The following is a 24,178-nucleotide window of genomic DNA, read 5'->3' as shown; positions in this document are numbered from 1 at the left end:
TACGAATTACCTGCACCAAATTTGTTAAGAAAACACACCGAGCAATGATACAACTTTATTTGTATCATAGCTCGGTGTTTTTTCTTAACAAATTTGGTGCAGGTAATTCATATACACTGAGTACAGGATGCTGTAACTAAAAGTGTGCAGATATTTAATACCCGCACGCTAGTTACCGCACTGTTGTAAAGGAATTAAACTATGCCAGCTGAACAGTAGACACAGAAGTGTATGTTATTGATTTCCTGCTCTAGCATTGGTTTATTTTACCTGGGCATTACACATTTGTAAAGCAAGGATTTTAAGTACTCACTGAACTGCTGTATATGGCAATGTGGAACGCCTACAACTACCATATATGGATGGCTATGATACAAAACAGAAAGAACATTAAAACTCTCGGGTAGACAATTTATACTCGGGGGCTATGCCCCCTCGTACAAATCGTTTACCCTCGAGTTTCAATGCTCTTTCTATTACATAGAACATTTATTGTATTCACCATCCCGTTGTTAAACAAAGCTCTAAACCTTTCGGGATGTATTTGTTTTAAATAGTTTTTCTTCTTGCTAAAGAAGATAACAATCGGCCTTCTGACAGCAGTTTCACAAACTTACGTGACATCTTTCACAGTGGGTAATTGCGTAAACTTATGTATTGGGCATTCTGTCAAGTCAAATATTGAGAAAAATAAACAACCTAAATGTATTTTCTCTATATTTGCTTTTGTTGGAATAAACGTCACAGTGACATAATGATAGGTCATATGGAGTTTTTTTCAGCTTTTGATGGTTGAGGAAGACCCGGGGTGCCGCTAGTATTATTACAAGTACGGGCATGCACCTAGATAGAACCACTGACCTTCGGTAAGCCGCCTGAATGATATATTACATGAAAGAGTTCTACATTCTAAAGCGGGGTTTCAAAAACGCAGCGATGAGATGCAAGTGAGTTGATGTCAGCGGCTAGGGAGTCCCCCGAATTTTCCCTATAAGTCTTTGGGCAAATGTATAGACTTCCTGTCGTCTTTCAATGTAAACATCATAAGGAAGTTATTGATTTGTTGTTTACGTGAGGTGAATGATAAACAAAGTTTTAAGAATATATGTTATCGCAAATCTGGCGAAAAATAAATGTGATATTTTAAAAAGAAGCTGATGGTTGAGATTAGCGAGAAAAGAAGCTGATGGTTAAGATTAGTGGGAAAATATGCAGAAAGAAAACTGAGATGTCGAGGTTAACAGTAACGAAGTTTTTAAAGAAAGGCAAATATTAGAAAATAATAGTTTTTCTGTATATATTAATTTCCTTAAGATCTCTAAAAATGGAGAATTTAAAAGTAATGATTTATTTCTAAAATAAATATGGTATTTTCAGGGAAAGTTCAATTGGTTCATGTGGCCGGTAAAAATGGAATTTAATATCGTATCTTATCCTTAGTACATTTAGAAAGGAAGGTATTGTGACTCTTAAAGTCATATTTCATGTTTTGAACAAATATGCACGTATGTGTACGCTTCTAATTAATTCGGATTATCAAGAATGCGTAATTAATATGTACCAATTTTCGCACTTTAAAATTATAGCGCTGAAAGAACGTAGGAACCTATTCTAAATGTTGGCCTGTCCTTTGTTTACAAAGTATTTTAAAGCTTAAAACAGCAATACAACTAACAGTATCAGAAGCGGAATCTTTCAACTAGAAGCGGTTTAACTTATATTTGTACTACCAAGGATTACAAAAAAGGTGAGTTTTTCTCATTGATAATTTTTGGGGTTTTGGAATGTAAGCGGATGGAACAATAATTGTAATGCTGATAATTATCTATTGCATTCAACTTGTGTTTTAAAATGTAACTTTGATATTATTGCAATTGCAGAAACTCATCTTTTAAAGGATTCTGTTTTAGAGTTAAAAGGTTTCCAATGATTCGGTTTAAACCGTAAACGAATACATAAGAATGCCGGGGTGGGGGGGGGGGGGGGGGTGTAAAGAATTGTCTTTTTGATTTTTTTTGTTGGATTAAACGTCGCACCGACACATGATAGGTCATATGGCGACTTTGCTGCCTTAATGGTGGAGGAAGACCCTAGGTGCCCCTCCGTGCATTATTTCATTACGAACCACCGACCTTCCGTAAGTCAGCTGGATGGCTTTCTTTTTGATACTTATGATATATCTGTACTAGATGATATAGCTGAAGGTATTTTGTGGTTTTAATTTAAACATAAGGAAGATGGTACCACCTTATAACTGTGTGTTTGTTACCTCCCACCAGAAAATTCATCCAGATATTTTGATGTTAATTTTTTTTGACAAGCTTTTAACAGATATATAAAGTTTTCAGAATGAAGGGTTAGTGTATTTATGTTGTGATTTCTATAGCCGATGTGGTAACTTACAAGACATTATAAGGGGTGTTGATGATGTACTAGAACGTGATATTGTTGATTTTACTACCAATGCTTATGGTGAACGTCTTATTGATTTTCTTGTAAATTCAAATTTTGATATTGTTAGTGGAAAAAATACCAAACAAAATGATTATACCTCTATATCTGCAAAGGGGTCCCCTGTCGTTGATTATTTCGTAACTGGTCAAGAAAGTTTACAGACATTTAAATATTTTTCTGTGATAGTACAACAGAGTTAATTATAACTCTGAGAACATTTCAATTTTTGCAGGAACCAATATTCCAGATCATTCTATGTTAAGTTGGAAAATCATTAACTTTTGTTCCGACAAGGCTTTTAATGAAACTCTGCCTTTTGAACCTTATGATAAGTTTGATGTAACTCTGTACCTGTTGATTTTCTTAAAGGTAATGTACACGCAGATGTAAATGCTGTTATTGATAAGTTAGAGCAAGGCATGAGAACCCAGGATAAAATTGACTCAGTATTTAATGAATGGTGTGTTATTTTAAAACAGAACATGTATAATTAACTCCCATATAAAACTGTTAGTTTGGGTTTAAATAATAAAAATGACGACGACCAGGAAAGCCTTTTAGATCTTAAAGACTAACAGAATTATGGTCTAATGTTTGTAATGCATAACGCTTGTGGTTGAAGAGTAAGCAAAGAGCAGAAAAAGTAAGATGTAAATCCGAGTATGATAATATTCGCAAATTGTTCGACCGTGAAGTGCAAAAAGCTAAACGTTTCTACATGCCTAGTACAATAGATTTTATACATGGAAGATGCAAGTGCTATTCTTCTATAAGATAAAGGATTTCTGAGGTCTGCGGAACCTGACTTGGGAAAAGGGTTGATAATAAACTTTCCCCATACTGTCGGTACAATGCCATTACTAAAACATATACTAAAAAGTGAATGTAAGAATAAAATTACTGTATCATTCTTTAAAACTTCTGAAGGTATGTTATCTGGACTCTGAGCTTTACCATATTTAGCTTTATCAACCGCCTCTATAAGATAAATGATCTCTGGGGTCTTTTAGAATGATGTTTTATTTAACATTCGGATTCTGTGCACACGGAAAACGTTGTGCAAATCGATGCGTTTGTATTATAGGTGGTCAGTCTCACTTTAAACAGTCCAATACATTTCGTGTTCAGTATAGTTATTACATAACCGCACGGTTCTACTATTATAGCGTTAGAATTAATTAATGTTAAGTCATAAATGGAAGATAGACTTTTTTTTATAATATTGAAGTTTGTTTGGGATTTCACGCAGCAAGAGCTGTGACTTCTGACTTATATTAAGGGAAAGTTAAGTCGCACATATCTCTAAAAGTTGCTGTCCATGAATCTTGAAACTTCATAGAAATATTTTCCAGCATGCGAAGTTGTGCATCTGAGGTTTATATGGGATTTATGTAGGAACGAAATGGTATTTCTTATTTATTCTTTTAAAGAATATCCGGAAAAAATATCATTGCAAAGATACTTATATAACTAATGTCGCAAAGTAAAAAAAAAAAAAAGAAAATTTACAAACTGTTTTCTTGAAAATAAAATCTAGGAATTTAGATAGGGGATTTACTTTGTGTTTTATTGCAGTGAAACATATCATCTATAGTTAAAAGTTTTGAAATGTTTAGAAATAATGAAGGTAACAGCGTGATTAAATATTTTCGAAATTTACTAACGTGCCTTATGGAAGGCAGACTTATCTATTTTCTTTGTTTCATAATCTTACGTGAGTATGCATTAATTCACGGAAAAGAAATAGTTCAAGTATTTGTTGACTTTACATTTCTTTTCATAATATCTTTTTAGCAACAACGGCAAGGAAAGTGTGCACAATGGCTGCTCTTGGCGTGGCACTCTTGACGTCGCTCGCTTTAACAACTCTAGCAAATGGTAAGATGTCTTAATTTATTATATTCTTTTTAAAAAATAAGGCCCGTCTCGCATAGTTGACGGACAAAAATGTATTCCTGTGCGAGTACGTTTCAGCTAGATAAATATCTATTTATTTCACAAGAGTATTTGGTAATCGTTTGCTAAACAAATAAACACAAACCTGGAGGGTCATTATAACAGCAGCTTGATCATATTGTATTCGGCTCTCGTGCATTTTGCTTGGTCGGATCACACTCGGCGCACACTGTTATAATTACCACATTATATATGTTAACTAGGTGTAATAATAAAAATAACACATGAAACTTCGATCCATGTTGGGTAGTCAGAAACAAATGCTATATATAGACCTCAGCTCCACTTAGCTGCTGGTGTGTAATCTATGGAAGCGTCCTACTGCCATTATTAAGTTATTCCAGCTTTCAGAGTACTGTCGTTATAATTGCACCACTGGTGATACACGGGAATCAGTAAGTAAAACACGGGTCCTTTCTTAACCAAGATTCTATTGGAAGTACATTGTCTTTGAATCTTTCAGATCGTATACGGGTTTGCTACTACTCAAACTGGTCCCAGTACCGTCCCGGAGCCGGCAAGTTCTTTCCTAGTGACATAGATCCGTTGCTTTGTACCCATTTAATCTACGCGTTTGCAAAACTTGACTTCAAGTCTGAAATGACGTTTTTTGAATGGAATGACGATAAATTGTAAGTACATTACGCTTATTCAAGAACTTTATCCCAACTGTAGCCTTTTCCCGCTCGTTCTGATATACAACCGATCTGACAGGAGAGCAGTAAAGAAAACTAGATTGTAGATGAGCAAAGGACATTGAAAGCGTGAGGTGTGTTGCACATTTCGTTACTTTTCATCGTAATGACTCTGTATGCATTCGGTGCTTCGAAACGATCTTCAGATAGATTTGATTTTATTTGAAATGATCGTTTTCTCTCGTGACTGTTTAGCTGTGGTGGCCTTGGAGAGCAGCCATAGAAACGTTCCTCTCAGATGTATATGGAGTGATGCGTTAGCTTTCAGACAGTGAAGCTTTAACGTCTGGAAGTTTCCGTTGCTGCATGACACACGGTCAGACAGTAAATATGTTTCGTTTTGATAACTATTTTAACCGTGTATGTTACCTCAGTAAACACAATATTTTTTTTAAATAATCAAATGAAAATCCGTACACGTTGAAAAGCGATTTTATTTCATTTACAGATATGTCCAATTCAATGGCTTAAAAACCCAAAATCCAAACCTTAAAACGCTGCTTGCAATTGGAGGATGGAACGCCGGTAGCAAAGTGTATTCGGACATGGTTACAGACGTCACTCTGAGGGAAAAGTTCGCGCAGAAGTCGGTGCAGTTTTTGAGAAAATGGGGCTTTGATGGTCTAGATATGGACTGGGAATATCCAGCATTGAGAGGCGGGCGTCCAGAAGATAAACAGAACTTTATAGAACTGTTGAAGGTGATAAACACTTTACCTATGTGGTTTTATATCAAAATTTGGAATTTGTTTACTAGTCGGTTGTTAAAATATGAATTACTGTTTCTTAGAGTACCCGAAACAGACATATTTATATCATAAATAAATGTATACTGTTCGTAACTAAGATTCATTTAAATAATGTTCGAAGCATACTGTTGGCAACTGTAAAAATACAGTAAAATATATTTCAATTATGTCGCCATTTTTGCATCAAGGATGTGGAGAAAGAGATAGATAAAGACCAAATTCAGAATCCAGGAAAGTCCAGACTTTTGCTAACAGCCGCTGTCGCTGCCGGAAAATCAAACATTGACGCCGCCTACAACATTACCGAAATGACAAAGTATGCTTCCATTGTTTGATTTGGTAGTAAGGAAAATTAGTATGTTATGTATCCCTTTAGCTGTTCTTCCGTCAATACGCCAGGCTGTGTATTATTCTATGTTGTTTCATTTAAAGTATTAGACTCGTAATGGCGCTCGGCAATGTCCGTGCGATTACGTAGTCTCCGTATCATACTTCGGTATTTCTCGGCCGGCCGTTAATGCAGCCGGAAAATTATCAAATGGAACTTGCCGAGCGCTATTTAATACCTTGACAGGAAAAGATACAAATGCGCCCTTTACTTTTGCTCGCCTTCTCGTGAACCAATGCCCAGAAGTATGACGTACCATTCGGGTCAAATGTCTTAAATATGTCGAACGGTACCATAATACACGGTTCCTCCTACATTAAAAGCCATGTGAAGTAATATTCACGCTACATGAACAGTTTTTGGATGATTACACGGTTTCTGTCTTCTGAAAAGGCATTGAGGACATACGTTTTTGGTTCTAAAGGTTTGCTTTTTATATATTTATACGCGAGCATTTTTGTGTTTTACATGCCATGGCTTTTTGTTTCCATTACGTGAGTTAGAGATTCACCTGGAGGGGATTACTTTTATTTACACTGTCCCGTGTCTTTGGAACATGGTGGGGGTAAGAGTGAGGTTGGGTGCGCACCATAAACCGGTTAAAGGTCCCCAGTGGTGTTTTTGCCACTGACCGTTCCAAGGCGGTGCCCCACTGTGTTCCTTTGTTTGTTCGTTTTGTCCTCGTGTGTTGGATTTGTGTGTGTGCGCGTGTATGTGTGTGTGTGTTTGTGGTGTGCACGTCTGCGTGCTGTAGGTTTCGTTTTTGGGAGGCTGCGATTTTGGTACATGGCATTCCCTGTTTGATATTTGTCTTTGTTTTTTATACAGTGCAGTCTTTGTCTTCTTGGCGAAACGTAGTGAGACAATCGGTGAGTTGTAAAGCGTTGTTCCTCGAAGAGATGATCTATTAGAAGATTATATCGGCTCATTTTGTAGGAACCACGTCATTGGATGACAGATCCGCAGGATCACTAGTGTAGCCGGTTGCTGTAGTTTCTCGCATCTGAATCTGGTCGCACACTATGTGTTTATGGCACGGTCATTGAATATGCGTTTGAAAGACATACAGTCTGCAGACTGCGCATCCTGTTGGATCCATGTGTCAAGCACTATTGGTTTTCATGCACGTCAATTGACATATATGACCTGTCTGAGATGTATCGTAAAGATAATTTACTGCATCTTTTAGTCCTGTATTAGATATTGGATTTTATTAACCTCATGAATATGACTTATGGCGGAACTCGGAAATTTATCAGACTTCTGAAAATGGACATCTAATTAACAGCATGATTTCAAATTGAGCGTCTATGAAAACACTATGGCCTATGCGACCCATGGATTCCATGACACCTGCCTACGCAATCCACGTGTTGGTACGGAGTCCATACAGACTTTCGCTAACGGATTTATAATTGCATAGGATTTGAGAGCGTCAACATGGATCTGATACCAAAGCTGCGCTCTGGACCACTATGTGTTTTCCTGCAGAGGCATTTATCTATATTTTTTACTTCCCTTTAAGCTGTTATATCATTGTTATCTGATTATGAATATCTGGATTTTTACTCATGATACCTTCATGGCATGGATAATTAGCAATGTCTTATGCAAGACTTTGAAATGCGCAATAGCATCGTAATGTGTAAGATGTATTTAGTTTTATGTCATGAAATTATTTTTGTTTTCTTTTTTAAAACCTTTGGATTTAATGAGTTTTCTCTGATATATTATATAACTGAACAGGACGGGCCGCAAAATCGGCCAACAAGAACCTGGATTCTGTACCAGTACAAACTGTTCTCCGCAAGTAACTGCCACTTCCCACATGAATCAGAGGTGGAGGACTAATGATTTCAGACACAATGTCGTTTATCAAATAGTCACGGAGAACATACGCCCCGCCCAAGGATCGAACTCGCGACCCCGAGATCTCATGAATTTAATAGACAAGGATTGTAAAAAGTGTTTTTATTCTGTAAATCTATTCTCTTGTCCTATTTCCCATTACCCCGAGATAATACGGTTTGTACCATATAAAGGGACAAACCCCTTTATCTGCACACAGTAGCAGTTTTTTGTTTGGACCGGGTACGTGTTACACGACTTTAGTCTTTAATCGGATCGAGTACGTTCATGCGGTGTTTATACCAAAGCTTGGCTTCTTTTTGGAAAAAACACAGCTGAGATAAAGTCGTTTTCAACTGCAGAGAAGCATTTATCTATATTTTTTACTTCCCTTTAATTGTTGTGCTGATAATAAATTTGTTCAAATCATTGCAGTATGGAATGGAATGCGTCTTGGGACATTTCGATTGTCAAATAGCATTTAATAAACGGCATGTCTGAGTTCGCAATCAGAAAGTATAGTTATTAGCAATTCACAAATATCAAAGAGCATATAAAAAATAACAATTGGGAAATAGCATTTGGTATGTGCCAACCCGCATCCTGTATTCCTGGCTTTTATTCCCGCTATTGATGTTTTGATATTTTACCAATTTTTCCTAGACTCAAAACCTTTGTGAAATCTTAATGAGTTTTCTCTGTATATATAAATATATAACTGAACAGGACTGGGCCGCAAAATACTGGGTACAACAAGGAACCCCGAAGGAAAAGTTAATAATTGGCCTGGCAACATACGGCCGCCATTTCCGGTTATCGAACCCGAGTAATTTCCAAGTCGGAGCCCCAGCAGCAGAAGGCGGCACAGCAGGGCTTTACACCAGGACGAAAGGCTTCCTCGCTTACTATGAGGTAAATGTAGTTTAAAACCCATTAGTGGGAGGAGAAATGAGATGTTCCGCCTTTAATTGATATGCATTAATATGATCATGAATGCGAAAACATTATTTTTCAATTTTATTGTGTGCTTGTATATTTATGTATGTATGTATGTATGTATGCGTGCGTGCGTACGTCTGCGTTCGGGTGAGGGGACAAGCAAGAATGAGCGTGTGTGTGTGCGTGCAATTTCAAAATACTGCCTACTTTATCTACGTATTCGCTTGAATATTGTTGTAGAACAAATATACCACTTTTCTTTTAATATTTGTTCATCTCTAATAAGGATTGTGATGCCCGTGTTTTTATCAGGCTTCATGCTGCCTTCTCAAAGTGCATGAATATTCAGTATATTTCGACATACATACACTATTGCAACAATTTTACTTAACTAATCACTTTTGTATTTAAAACATGAAGTAATGCAATCATTTTAGACACCAGTCAAAACCTGAAACTTGTCATATGTGTAGATTCTAATGCTTGAAAACGTATGTGGTAATATCTCTACGATAATATGTTTCACATCTTTCACATCAAAAATTTTGATGTTTCAGATCTGTGACATGCTTTCTAAAGGCGCCAATCGTTATTGGGAACCAGAACATATGGTTCCTTACCTTGTCAGTGGAGACCAGTGGGTGGGGTATGACGATGAAGAAAGTATAGAAATAAAGGTTATGTTCATTGTGTTACTTCAGCGTTTACTTTTAAAATTTATTAATAGTCTATCATAAATTAAACTTTAGTATCAGACTGTGGTATAATAGTCTAAAGAATCCATTACACCAAATTGTTTTCAGCTTTATTCTTAGGTTCAGTTTTCGGTCAGTGATAAGTCATATTATTAAAAAGTTTCGCATTTCCTTTTACAATTAGATTCAGAATTGAGTCACATATAAAACTGACAGGTAACAACTTTTCATCCTTTGGCCACGTAATGATCGTTTTGTTGTTCAGTTACTAATCGTTTTAACAAGCTGACTAAATAGAAATCATGACCACCCACTAATGTGGTCACGTCGCGTGTTTCATGTTTACTCATCTAATAACCGTTTTCCTTAAATACCGCTAATTCATATCAGTATGGCTTTTGTTAGTACTCAGATAGGTTGCAGATACGTATGACTGATACTCACATACATTATCTAAGTTAGTTTAGGACATGGACAATTAACGTTGAAGTAATTATGTTATAGAATAGAAGTTCTGTTAAATAACTGAGACTATAAAGAAAGACATTGATGTTTATATATTATCGTAGAACTTAGTACAATATCAAATAGTAGTTATTGAAGAGAACAGTTGTTGTTGTAGTTTAGTAAGTGAGAACCCTGACCCTGTTACACCACAAGAACCTCAGGTCCTCATCTATTGCCTATGTTTTACTCATGGTAGTAAACCCGTGGTGAGAAATGGTAAATTCGTTTTGATTCCGTATTCTCCATAGTCAGTTGTAGTTACTGGAGACCGGGATACCGAAGAATTCCGATGAAGGATACGGAGATTACGCAATCACACGGAAATTCCCGATCGACATTAGGGGTCCACTATAAAAATAATTACAAAATCAAGGTCGGTCTATCGGCTATGATGATGTACTATTAAGAAATTCAAAACTTCTATCTTTTGAAAGCAGATGCAAATATCATATTTCATTACTAGTGTACAAATGTAAAAAAGGAGATTGTTCTATTACATTTGAGATTTACTACACTTCGCTCATAATGATCATTACAGTCTGCATTCATCCGAACACAATGATCTTTCTATTGTTAAACCTAAAACGACCTACCTGAAACAAACGTTTAGTTACAAAGCTGCACACATATGGAATTCACTTCCTTCTTACATAAAACTTCATAATAATGTGTCTGCGTTCAAGCGTACTTTAAAGAATTTTCTCTTGCTACAATAGTTTTTAGCAATTACTTGTAATAACAATAATTTTGTTACATTTTTATGCGTGTTATTTGTTTTCAAAACAGCGTGAATGTTGAATGATTCGGTTAACAATAATAATAATAATAATAATTGTATTATCTTATAATCTAAATCTGGAACATGTATATTATTTCATGGGACAGGCTTTCCTTTTTGCACGTCTTAATTGTTGTGAAATATGTCGCAAGGGTTTGAATTTTTAAAGCCCGAATGTTTGTTATCGTTTGGATAACCTTATCCAACTTATGCGGTTACAAATTATGGCAACTTTTCTGTTATATACATGCATGTATTTTTACATATGTATTTTTAATGTAAAATCTGGTGAGCATCAAATTCCCGTATGCGGGGATTGTGACAATCAAATTCTAGACTTCTTTTAAAACATGGTTACTACTGTTATAATGTTTGTATATTATGCTTTTTAAGACTTCTATAATTTGAGACGTGTTTGTCGAAGAAACATTTAAGTAATTCTGATATGTGTATTTTTGTATAAATGTTTGATTATAAATTGACTGTATGAATGTGTAAATGTATGAATGTATATGAAATTTAATTGAAGGCCGTACTGGAAATAAGTTGTATGATATTTGTATTTGTACGCTTAGTATGTAACCTTCAGAAAATAAAGTTGTTATCTTATCTTATCTTATCTTATCTTATCTTATCTTATCTTAACTACCTTAATCAGAACCTAATTGTAACAGGAGCGTATTTCACAAATGCTTAATTTATAACTGTAGAGAGATGCTTTACTGTGCCTTTGTAGACTGACATAAATAAATGAAATTCACCATGAATTTAAAGTATGCTCTATTTTAGTTAAAGTATATAAAGGAGAAGGGATATGGTGGTGCAATGGTGTGGAACATTGACATGGATGATTTCAATCAACAATGTTCCCTTTCCGAACGTCGTTACCCATTAATGAGCCTCATGGCGGAAGTACTTGGAGGGTACATCCCACCATCAACAGAGAGACCAACGAAGGGGTCCACAATTATAACACAGGGACCAACAGAGGGTACTGACCGTACAGAAACTCCGGGAGGTAATGACATAGAATGTATTAATGGTGACTCCGCTTTTTTAGCAGATGGCAATATTGGAACGGTATAATTCTGCAAAATATATCAAATTATTTTTTATTCATTTACAAAATTTATATTAATTTGCATTACCATGCTTAGACATTTATTCACATAACGCCTTCAAAACTTTTGTTGGACCAGTAACACATGCTGCCCTTATTCACATAATGTTTTCAAAACTTATGTTGGACCAGTAACACATGCTGCAACCTTATACACTTTAAACTAGCACACTTTGAAAGAAGTACACCATCGTTTTTTTAAGACAATCTTTTAGAAAATCAGCGTTTCCTTTATGTGACTTAAATGTGACAATGGGCAAATTACATATGTCAGTATTCGCCGGATTTTTACGGAAAGCTATGTGCGTGTTGAGATTTATTCTACCTTAAAAGCTGCTTCTTTTGTCACTTTTCGGGGCTGTTTTAACAGGAGTAAAAACGTGTGTTAACAGAGAGATTCTTGCGCTCACATGCTGTTAAAACACTTTTTTATATATGCGTATTCCGTGGCAAAGTGTAAACGTTGTACGGCCCCAAAACGGATAATTCAAAAGGAAATGAGGTCAACGTAAAAAAAAACTTAGACATTCTTGCGCTTTTTGTTATGTCGGGGTCTTACATTTTGTTATGTAGGGGTTTGTGTATTAACGTCTGTAGAAGCCCGCGGGAATGTTTGTGACCGAGTCCGAAGGTCGACGGGTCACAAACATATCTCAAGGGCTTCTGCAGACGTTAATACTCAAAACAAGCGTGTATTGTCGCTATTCTTGCATAAAAAACCTGACACGACGACTAAATTAATTGTTAGCTCGTCTGATTTTGGAAAAAAATCTACAAGGTATTGTCGTCACTTGATCGTCTGCGTCTGCATCGGCGTCGGCGTTAGTTAAATTTTTTGTTTAGGTCAACCTTTTCTCAAACACTGTAAGAGCTACAGCTTTGAAACTTTGCACACTTGTTTACCATCATTAGGGGACTATGTAGGCAAAGAACCATAACACTGATAAAGCTTTTTGTCAGAATTATGGCCTTTTTGTACTTAGAAAATCTGAGTTTATTGGTTATTTTTTTTTTGTTTAGGTCACCTTTTCTCAAAAACTATAAGAGCTGCAGCTTTGAAACTTTGCACACATGTTTATCATTATTTGAGGACAATGTAGGTCAAGAAGCATAACTCTAACCTGCATTTTGTCAGAATTATGGCTTTTTTTTATACTTAGAAAATCTGAACTATAACGCTTTTCTTACATATTGTCCATCACTTGCAGACGAGCGATAGCGTCCGTAGGCAGTGCTCTTGTTTTTTATATGTGATGACTTTACGAGTCCGTTACAATTTTTAATTACCATTTTGTTGTTCTTGGAAACGGTAAATCTGTTCTAAATATTCAAAACCAGGGCCCAGAAATCAACAACACTACCAAAAGCATGTACTGAAGATTTTAAACGATTATTTTTATATCTCGTTAATACAAATATGACATAACCCATCATTTTGCATATTACATAGAAATTTTATAAACAGGAACACAATTTCAAGAATAATAACTTTACATTCGAGTTATTTTGTGTACGAACACATTTCTAGTAGGGATGATTATGAGCGTAGTGAATAGCTTTCAAGATTTATACGAATTCTGCAAGAAATTAGATAAAGACATACCGACTGATACTTACCAAAACATTAATATGATTCCTAAAAACTAAAAACAGGCAATCGACGGTTATCGACAAAAATTGAAAGACGCCTAATATGTAAACAGAGGGAAAAGCGAGAACGTACATTGTTGGAAGCAGTGCGTTTTGGGTTGGTAACTTACAGCAAAACATACTGTGGATTAGATTACATCTTTTATGCTACGAAAAAGAGGTTATTATGGAAGAAACAAGACGCAGATTCCAGATTTTTGTCTGCGCAAGGATATATGTCCGTCCCTGGAAAAGCATTTCAAAAATTAAAATCACATGAATGGCCTTGTTTGTACACGATTTTTCTCCCGGTAATACATGGGCGGATCGAAAGAAAAAAGTAGTTTTTATGCATGAAGTATCGTTTGTTCCTATTCTTGTCTTTTGCGCATTTCATGAAAATTTAATGACGTTGAGTGACAATTCATTTTATTCATTTATCAGTTTTTACGCGTTTGATGCTAGAATAGCGTTAGCGCATCTTCATTTTGTGTTATAACATCTTCAGAATCCCTCAGGATACGTTGGTACCCTCGCCCTACCGGGCTCGGGCATCAACCAATCCCTTGGGATTCTGCAGATGTTATTACACGAAAAATCATGCGTTATCCCTACATTTACGAATTGCCTAATATAATATTTAAATGTTTACTGACAAATCCGATATTCAATAGCATGCGGTTGACTGAATTGACAAATACTTCTTGTACTGTCTTCCTCGTAATCTTCACTTGAATCACCTATCCTGTAAGAGCACAAAGTTGGTTAAAAGGCTATTGTGTGGTTCTGTGTTTCTTTCTCTCTTTGGACGTTTTGAATTTTTCTTCACAATTAAACAGATCCGGTAACAACAAATTCCAATGTTTTTTTAGAGTTTTGTGCCAACAAGGCCGATGGTATGTACAGCTATCCCGAGGACTGTAGGAAGTACTACCACTGTGGCAGCTCCATGACCTTTGTGAAGAGTTGTAGCGCAGGCTTGTATTGGAACCCCTCTATAAACAACTGTGACTGGGCAGCCAACGTGGACTGTGGAGCTCAATAAATCAACTTTACTTACCAGTTTGAATTTTTCACTAAGTTAGTTTATTACAGTAAACAACTATTGTAGCAAAAAATAAAAATAACTAAGAAACAAACTGAAACAATGCGCTCACGCACGTTAAAGGCAAGATGTCAGATATCTATCAAAATACGCAATTTTATTGTAGTTCTGTATCTTTAACAAAGTTCATTTATAAAACATCGAAATGTATAACCAGTCTCGTTAAGCAAATAGTCGCGAGGTAAATTAGTAAGGTGTTCCCGTTGCAGAGTGGTTAAGACCGCTGACTTCAAATCTCTCACCACCGTGGTTTCGAAACCGCGCATGGGGTGCAGATTACTTTCATGCGAGAAAGCCATCCAGCTGGCTTGCGTAATTTCGGTGATCTGCCCAGCAACCTGCCCGTGCCTAAAATAATGCTCGGAGGGGCTTCTGGGGTCTTCCTCCATCTGACGAAATAAACACTATTTTACATAGCATGGTTTGATGGAGTTGTTTCCCCAGTACTATTTCCTAAAAGGGCTGTTTTATGTGTAACAAATAGGTTATCATTCCTAGTATGCCACAAACAGAATAGGAAACACACAAACATATTTCATTTCATTTGGTTTTTACCTGTTACACAACATATAGACATTCAAGCATGTATTTCTTTAAATTACATGTAATATAAATGAATAGTTTTATAATTAATATTAAGGCATGCGGTCTTTGACACGAAACAGCAAAATAGATACCAAATCCCGTCTCAGATAATGTCCTGGGACACCTATGACCTCTAACTGTGTCTGTGTGGCGTCAAACCCAACGAAATCAAAATCCGTCCCATCAGACCTCTTAAGTCTTTGATTTTCGAAATATCTATGCTAGATCTATGCCAATACAACTTTAAAATATTTGCTTAACATGGACACTAAGAAAATCTTTAGGGAAATATAATTTAAGGCTGAAAATCTGGAACTGAGTTATGCTGAATCCCAAATGTGGATGCATGAAACATTTTCTTTAAATTCTGAATTTCGTTTTTCAATTATTTTTTATTTTCATGTTTCATGTAATGTAGGTTACAGGACTTTACCGGACAGATTTCTGTTTTAGCTGCAGAAAGTGCTCAAAGTGAACTATTGTGATAACTTTATGTCCGACGTCCGTCGTCAAACATTTGACTGTCAACACTCTAGAGGTCACAGTTTTGGCCAAATCTTAGTTACCCTTAATTAATTCTTGGACAAATTTGTTACTGGGCCATCTAGGGTAAAAAAACTAGGTAACTTGGTCAATTAAAAGGAAGTCCTTGTTAACATTCTAGAGGCCACTTTTTCTACCTCATCTTCATAAAACTTTCTTAGAATGTTTGTCTTTATAAAAACTAGGTCAAGTTTGAAACTGGGTTTCCTGAGGTCTTAAACTAGGCCACTAGGTCTAATCATAGAAAACCCTTGTTAATACTCTAGATGCCACATTATCTATTTGATTTCCATAAATCTTTGTCAGAATTTTGTCTCTATAAAATATAGAATAAGGTTGACATAGGATTACCTGAAGTAAAAAATTAGGTCACTAGGTCAAATCATAGAAAAACATTGCTAACACTGTATAGGCCACATTTTCCATTTGATCTTTATTAATAATTATCAGAATGTTTGTCTCTATAAAATAAAGGTCAAGTTCAAAACTCGGTTACCCGAGACATTTAACTAGGTCACTAGGTCAAATATTGGAAAAACCTTATTATCACTCTAGAGGCCACATTTTCGTCTTGATCTTCTTTAAACTTTGTCAGAATGTTTGTCTAATTTAAATTAAGGTTAACTGTAAAACTGGATTATCTGACATCTTAAACTAGGTAACTAGGTAAAATCGTAGAAAAACATTGTTTACACTCTAGAGACAAGATTTTCGACTTGATCGTCATAAAACTTTGTCACAATGTTTGTCTTTTTCGATCTATATTAAGTTCAATGTTTGTCTTTTTCGATCTATATTAAGTTCAAAATTGGTTTACCTGAGATTAAAAACTAGGTCACTAGGTCAAATCATAGGGAAAACCTTGTTTACGCTCAAGAGACTTTTGATATGTTTGTCTCCAAATGTATAGGTCAGGTAAAAAAAGGCGGTGACCTGAGGTCCTAAAGTAGGTCACTTGGTCAGATCCTAGAAAAAAAACCTTGTTAACACTGTAGAGGCTACATTTTCTATTTGATATCTCTGTGAAATCTACGTAAGCTTCGAAGCTGGATTATCTAGGTCAAATACTAGGTCACTGGGCAAAAGCATAGAAAGACATTGTTAACACTCAAAACACAACATTTTCTACCTGATCTTCAGGAGACTTGGTCGGAATACTTGTCTGTTTCAAATATATGATAAATTTTTAACTGGGTCACGTGGGAAAACACTGCGTCATTAGGTCAAATCATAGAAAAATCTTCAACACTTTAGAGACAACTTTTTCAACTTGATCCTCATAAATTTTTGTCAGAATGCTTATCTATTTGAAATCTGGATCATGTTAAACAATGGGGTACATAAGATGAGAAACTAGGTCAAATCATTGAAAAACTTGGATACTGATCTACCTTATTTACATAAAACATGGCCAAAATCTTTGTGTCCATGAAATCTCGTCCACATCAAAAACTAGTTTATCTGGGGGGTAAGAACCAGGTCAGATGAGAGGTACAGGGTCCTCTTGTTCTATTTTCGATTTTTCGATGCAGTGGAAGAAAATAATTAAAAATATTTTAAAAAGGTATCTGAATAGTTTGTAATCTTTTGCATCTTTTTAGTTTACCTGAGCATTGCTCAGGTGAGTTTTTCTGATCACTCAATGTCCGGCGTCTGTCTGTCTGTCGTCTGTCCGTCAACATTTAGCTTGTGTATGCGATAGAGGCTGTATTTTTCCACTGATCTTCATAAAATTTGGTCAGAATGATAACATTGATAAAATCTAGGTCGAATTTGAAAAGGCGTCATCTGAGGTCAAAAACTAGGTCACTAGGTCGAATCAAAGAAAAACCTTGTGTATGCGATAGAGGCTATATTTTTCAATTGATCTTCATGAATTTTGGTCAGAATGATTATCTTGATAAAATCTAGGCCAAGTTTGAAAATGAGTTATCTGGGGTCAAAAACTAGGTCATTAGGTCAAATCAAAGAAAAACCTCGTGTATGCGATAGAGGCTGTATTTTTCAATTAATCTTCATGAATTTTAGTCAGAATGATTGCCTTGATGAATTCTAGGTCAAGTTTAAATATGGGTCATCTGGGATCAAAAAGTAGGTCATTAGGTCAAATCAAAGAAAAACATTGTGTATGCGATAGAGGCTATATTTTTCAATTGATCTTCATGAAATTAAGTCAGAATGATTGCCTTGATGTAATCTATGTTAAGTTTGAATATGGGTCATCTTGGGTCAAAAATTAGGCTACTAGGTCAAATCAAAGAAAAACCTTGTGTATGCAATAGAGGCTGTATTTTTCAATTGATCTTTATGAAATTAGGTCAGAATAATTGCCTTGATAAAATCTAGGTTGAGTTTGATTATTGGTCATCTGGGGTCGAAAAGCAGGTCACTAGGTCAAATCAAAGAAAAACATTGTGTATGCAATAGAGGCTGTATTTTTCAATTGATCTTCATGAAGTTTGGTCAGATTGATTGCCTTGATGAAATCTAAGTCAAATTTGAAAATTGGTCATCTGGAGTCAAAAACTAGGTCACTAGGTCAAATCAAAGGAAAACCTTGTGTATGCGACAGAGGCTGTTTTTTTTTCAATTGATCTTCCAGAAAGTAAGTCAGAATGATTACCTTGATGAAATCTAGGTAGAATTTGAATATGGGTCATCTGTATTCAAAAAGTAGGTCACTAGGTTAAATGAAAGAAAAACCTCGTGTATGTGATAGAGGCTGTATTTTTCAACTGATCTTCATGAAATTTTGTCAGAATGATAGCCTTGATAAAATCTAGGTCAAGTTCGAATATGGGTCATCTGGGTTCAAAAACTAGGTCACTAGGTCAAATAAAAGAAAACCTTGTGTATGCGATAGAGGCTGTATTTTTCAATTGATCTTCATGAAATTTGGTCAGAATGATAGCCTTGATGAAATCTAGGTCAAATTTGAATATGGGTCATCTGGGGTCAAAAACTAGGTCACTAGGTCAAATCAAAGAAAATACTTGTTTTTGCTCCAATTTTAATGATAATTGATCAGAATATTTTTTTCTATGAAATCACTAGGTCAAACATGTTTACACTGTTATGGTGTATTATGGTGTGTTTCTCAGGTGAGCGACCTAGGGCCATCTTGGCCCTCTTGTTTCTCCCGTCTTGTCCATGAACAGGCTCAATCAAACCGAGCCTGCAACATTTTCGTTTTTGTCGTGTTAAGCGACCTGTGAAGTTTCCACATTTCTCTATTTTACACTATCAAAACAATGATTAAAGGCCCATAATGACATTGTTTATAGTGTGGCTCGCCATATATTTTGTTAAGAAAATTAAATATATCTTTGTTGAATCATACTTCGATAAATGCTTTCCCACATATTTGTCAAAAAATCATATATTTGCTTTAATAAATAAGAAGGTTTTTTTTATTCCATTTTTATTATCTCCCTTTATGGCTCTGATCGTCACAAAGATCATGTGCAATACTGAAAATAGTGCTTTTCTAACTATGTCATTATGCATTATAACTATTTGGACAGCTGGTTCAGATGTTCTTAACATAAAATTTATGCCTTTTAGGACTTTAAACATTGTTGTTGAATTAGATGAATTGTACCATGTTAAATATCATTCAAAGGCTAAGTATGAAATTGATATGCAAATAATCTTAAAGGAAAAGTGACTTGGTTTGCGCTTTATAACATAAGTTTTCTCTGCGGTTTTTCAATTGATAAAAATATGTTTTAAATGTTTATTACAGTCAACTCTTCTAATGAATCAGACAGCCATGTTTATGAGATGTCAGAAAAATGCGCAGCGTAAAAAATTACTGGCATATCTTTCGTATCTATTTACCAACAACTGTTACTATATCAGTAAAATTAGAACCCTTTAGCAAAACCCCAGATTTTCCTTTTTCAGCTTCTCTCAGCCTTAGAAACGAATATGCAGACACGGAGGACGGACCTTATCCAGATCAAAGAGATTGTCACGACTTCTTCCGGTGTGAAAATGGCCAGAAACATCCGGGCAGCTGTGGAAAATATCTACAATTTAACCATTCAATATATAACGCATGAACTAGTATTTGAAATCAAACATGAGCTTTAGTGGACAATAATTGTATCTATTCATTTATCTTTATTTAATTTAATGAAATACGCAGTAAAGTAAAAAGACAAATTTTGTTCAAACACTTACCTGCATTTTGCTTGCACCCTCTCTGTGGCAACATTACTGGAAAACGCTCGCTCTTCAAATATGTGATGACCATAATTTTTGTACACGAAGTGTCGACTTGCCTGCTTAGTTATTTGTGAAGGAATGAACCGGGTTTGGGATATAAAATGACCAAAATGACCACACCGCGTGAAATTGATAAATCGAGGCACGTTATATTGTATAGACTGGATTGAAATAACAGAAGCAGACATTTTAGCTCTTGCGTGCCTACTGAAAAATAACATTTTATTTCTCAAGACAACATAAATTGCTTTATTGTTATTATTTTATTCATTTCATGTTCTTCTGCAACCTGGCTATAAGCGAGTATCATTATCATTATTATTTATCATAATCACTTTTATTTTCATTTCTGTCTGTTTTTTTTTCCAAGTTGGGAGCTTCATGCGGAATGAATATACAGTCAGGTGCCAGATTAATGTCCAAAATGGCTGCCAGTATTGGACGTTTTTATCAGATGTGTGGTAATAAATTGTCAATAACATGAAAACTAAGAAAGGAACTTACTTGAAATTTTCAGTACTTGGTGATACATCCACCCTCAATCGTTTTGGTAGTTGCTGATAAAGTGATTTTATGTAAGTTGGACTCAATGACCTCCAGACTTCCAGAACATTATCAATAATGTCCTGTCTAGATTTGATGTCACCTACTCTTTTTTTGTAGTTTCTGTTTCAAAATTTTTCCGGACATTTTCGATTATATTGATATCTGGGGACTGTGGAGGCCAGTTCATGCAAGGAATCTGGTTTTCCTGTTTCCACTGTGTGGTCTCTCGAGATTGTGCACTGATGCATTATCCTCTTGGAAAATGTAGGCCCTATTAGTTGGAAGATAAGCAATGACAGGCCACCAAATGTTCATCAAGCACTTCAATATACTTCTTAGAATTAATGTTACCCTCAACAGGCCCTAAGGTACCTACACCTTCATGTCTCAGACATCCCCAGAACATAACACTCAGCAGGGGCACATACTTTTCCTTGTACACTGCTAAACACCTGGGTCACACTTTCTCCTCATTAGTTCTCCAAACATAAACACGCTTATCTTTGCAAATAACTACTTGGGTTTCATCTGAAAAAAAAATGCTAGACCAGTCTTCCTCTGTTTTCAAGTGAAGATGAGATCTAACAAAGGCCCTCTGTTGCTGCGATGCTGGCTGTCTTCTTTACTACTCTTCTGTAGTATCCATAAAAATGCAGTCTTCTCTGGACAGTTCTTTTTGACAGTGTATATGGTGTACTTTTATTATTTTCACTTGTTAATTCAGTTAAAGTCTTCCTTTTGTTAGTTTTCACCACCTTTAAAAGCACCCTGTCTGTCCTCACATTTGTCTTCTTTTTTCTTCCACTTTTCCCAACCCGCTTGTTTACAGTGATGTTTTCTAAATTTTCAGCCTGTTTCAAACGTTTTAAACATTTATTGACTGTAGAACTATCTATTTTCAATAATTCTGCAATTTTTCTTCCACTATAACCATAATCATGTAATGATAATATGGTATCTTTCACAGATAGAGTCAAATCTTTACCTCTTCTACCCATGCCACTTTAGCAGATGAAATATCAAAATGTAAACAAACCAGTTACTTCCCTTTTAGAAAATCTTTAGGGGCTAATATAGATTGTTACCCTGAAAAATTATCCCACCCTTAATTGGATTCTAATTGAAAGAAAACACACTTTGAATTTGGAGTTCCCCTGTAAATCAATAACTTGGCGGCCATTTTGAGGACATTAATTTGGCACATGAGTGTACATCTCTTTGTATAAGGCTCCCAGGGGTGCGTAATTCAGAGGGAGCGTTATGTGGTCACACAGAGCTATACCTATTCTTCATACCAACGCTGGTAAAAAGGATATCTTGCTGTTTATAAACTTGTGTTCTGACATTAAATTAATAAAATTATTGTTGCTTTTTCTAACATACTCTTATGAATCGCGTTTGTTGTAATTTGAATCTACGTTCTTTTCAGTCTGTGATACTATAATCATAAATGTCTGAGTGAATTATTGTAGTTTCCGTGTTTATATTTGTTTTTGTACATTTTAATTATTTTTGCTTAAAGTATGTCTTTGTTATCCAAGGTCTAACATGTTAAATGGTATCCAAGGTTGTTAAAATTAAATTATCTGTTGTATTTAGGAGTGGTTTTTTTTCTTTTCTATTTCCCTTAAAACAGCTGAGAAATTGACTGTTTTTTTACGTCTGATTAAAACGGCGTGTAAATTGTGATATGGCGTGTCCGTCTTTCTGTATGGGAGACCATCCCTTATTTCTGGTCGCAACTGCTCTTCAAGATATGATAATCATTGTTTTGGGGACTCAACTCAATACAGAATCTGTCAGGCGGAACCTTGTGTCGGTAAGTAAACCAATGAGAAGATACCGTTTTAATATTTCTAGTTCTTGCCTTCAATTAGTCTAGCTACCGACTAGATAATCTTTTCTAATTTTTTTTTCAATAATCATTTCTCTTATGTATTCTGACCGATCTTTCTTGGATCTGATCTCCAGTGTTTTGAGAAGAAAAGGGACATAATTATACATATATATATGTATTTGAATAGCCTCAGGAGTTATCTCCTGTGAACAAAACACAGGGACTGAGCACAGACTAACTTACAATAGAAATTAATGTTACGTTAATCATCTAAAGAAAATTCTTAATCCTTTTGATTGTTTTTCTTAGTATTCGCAGATTGCTGATTATTAATCCTTGCAGATGAGCGATTGAACTTGACTACTGCCTTCCATGCAAATAGGCTAACAAACACTCGTTTAGACCCTGGACTGACCTTGACCTTCGGCCTTGTTCTCGTCAACCAGGGAGGAGCCTACAACAGTTCATCTGGCGTATTTGTCGCTCCATACAGAGGAGCATACACATTCTATGCACATGTGTGTCTTGTTGTCGGTCAGGCAATGAGCTTCAGCATCATGATTAGATCCGTTGAATAAGCCTTCTACATATGGTAGGGGTTACAAAGGCTGCGAGTCTTCATCCATACAAGCTATTGCGATCCTGCAAAAAAAATGATAGGGTTCCTGTCCAGTGGAAAATGTACAAGTACTCCCAGAGTTATGTAATCTGTGGTAGTGTTCCCATGAGTTCCTTTTCAGGTTTATTAACAAACTGATAATGCATTGCTATAAATATTTTTGGATATTCCAAAACAAAGACTCTTCGTTCGGGAAACAATATTGCTTATTTCAATAGCGTCAGAAAAGAAATGACCAGAAAATCGGGATTTTCAAGGTTCTGAGACACAGATGCTACCACCGTGCATTTGAAGGTCTACCACTTAGATTGTTTAAATGGTTTTGATATATTAAGTTGTCATCTGAAGTAAGCACCATTGCCCTTTAGCTGAAAATCTACATTACACAAATCCCCCCCCCCCTCTATCTTTATATTAAAATAAATACAACGCCTACTTTATTGCCGCATTTTTTGTTGCTCTGAACTGACAGATCAGCCTTTAAAATTTTGCCTCTTTTTGTTATTACAAAATTGTTCAAGCCTTGTTGTAACTCCCTAAAACGGTTTGGAAATGAAAATACTTTTCTTTGTTGATATGTAGTTTTTCTACACATGTATAAAAAATTATTTACACTATTTTTGGTTAACCCTTAACCTGCTGAAGGCAAGTGAGTCTGCCTTTGCGACCAGTGCAGACCAAGATCAGCCTTCACAACCGTGCAGTCTGATCATGGTCTCATAGTCTGCACTGTTCGCCGTTCAGTCAGTATCTTTTTTGGTAAGCACCCCTTTTAATAGTTAATGATACTGTCCAAATTGAAAGATGGACAAGTTCATTATAGAAATTTAGCAAGGAAAGGGTTAAGTGGTAAGAAAAATTATGTTCTTGATACACAGGTTGTACAGTAGAGAACTTTATTCGGAGACGGGGTTTAGCACAAGCTTTTCTGCATCTTTTCATCTGTCTTATAGGA

General features: G+C 35.7%; 1 protein-coding gene across 1 annotated transcript; it reads left to right on the top strand.

Annotated features, from left to right (window-relative positions):
- The first annotated feature begins 1,442 nt into the window (after positions 1-1,442).
- Positions 1,443-22,361, top strand: LOC123533735 (acidic mammalian chitinase-like). Its single transcript, XM_053520442.1, has 10 exons — positions 1,443-1,747; positions 4,249-4,332; positions 4,874-5,042; positions 5,554-5,806; positions 6,043-6,183; positions 8,754-9,002; positions 9,587-9,706; positions 11,799-12,027; positions 14,631-14,838; positions 19,898-22,361. The coding sequence occupies exons 2-9, from the start codon at positions 4,275-4,277 to the stop codon at positions 14,801-14,803; spliced, it is 1,392 nt and encodes a 463-aa protein (XP_053376417.1). The 5' UTR covers positions 1,443-1,747; positions 4,249-4,274; the 3' UTR covers positions 14,804-14,838; positions 19,898-22,361.
- Positions 22,362-24,178: the final 1,817 nt, after the last annotated feature.

Source organism: Mercenaria mercenaria, chromosome 12 (genome assembly GCF_021730395.1).
Source record: "Mercenaria mercenaria strain notata chromosome 12, MADL_Memer_1, whole genome shotgun sequence".
Classification (NCBI taxonomy): Eukaryota; Metazoa; Mollusca; class Bivalvia; order Venerida; family Veneridae; genus Mercenaria; species Mercenaria mercenaria.
Note: the sequence above shows the minus strand (reverse complement) of the source record. Positions and strands in the feature narration are given on the sequence as shown.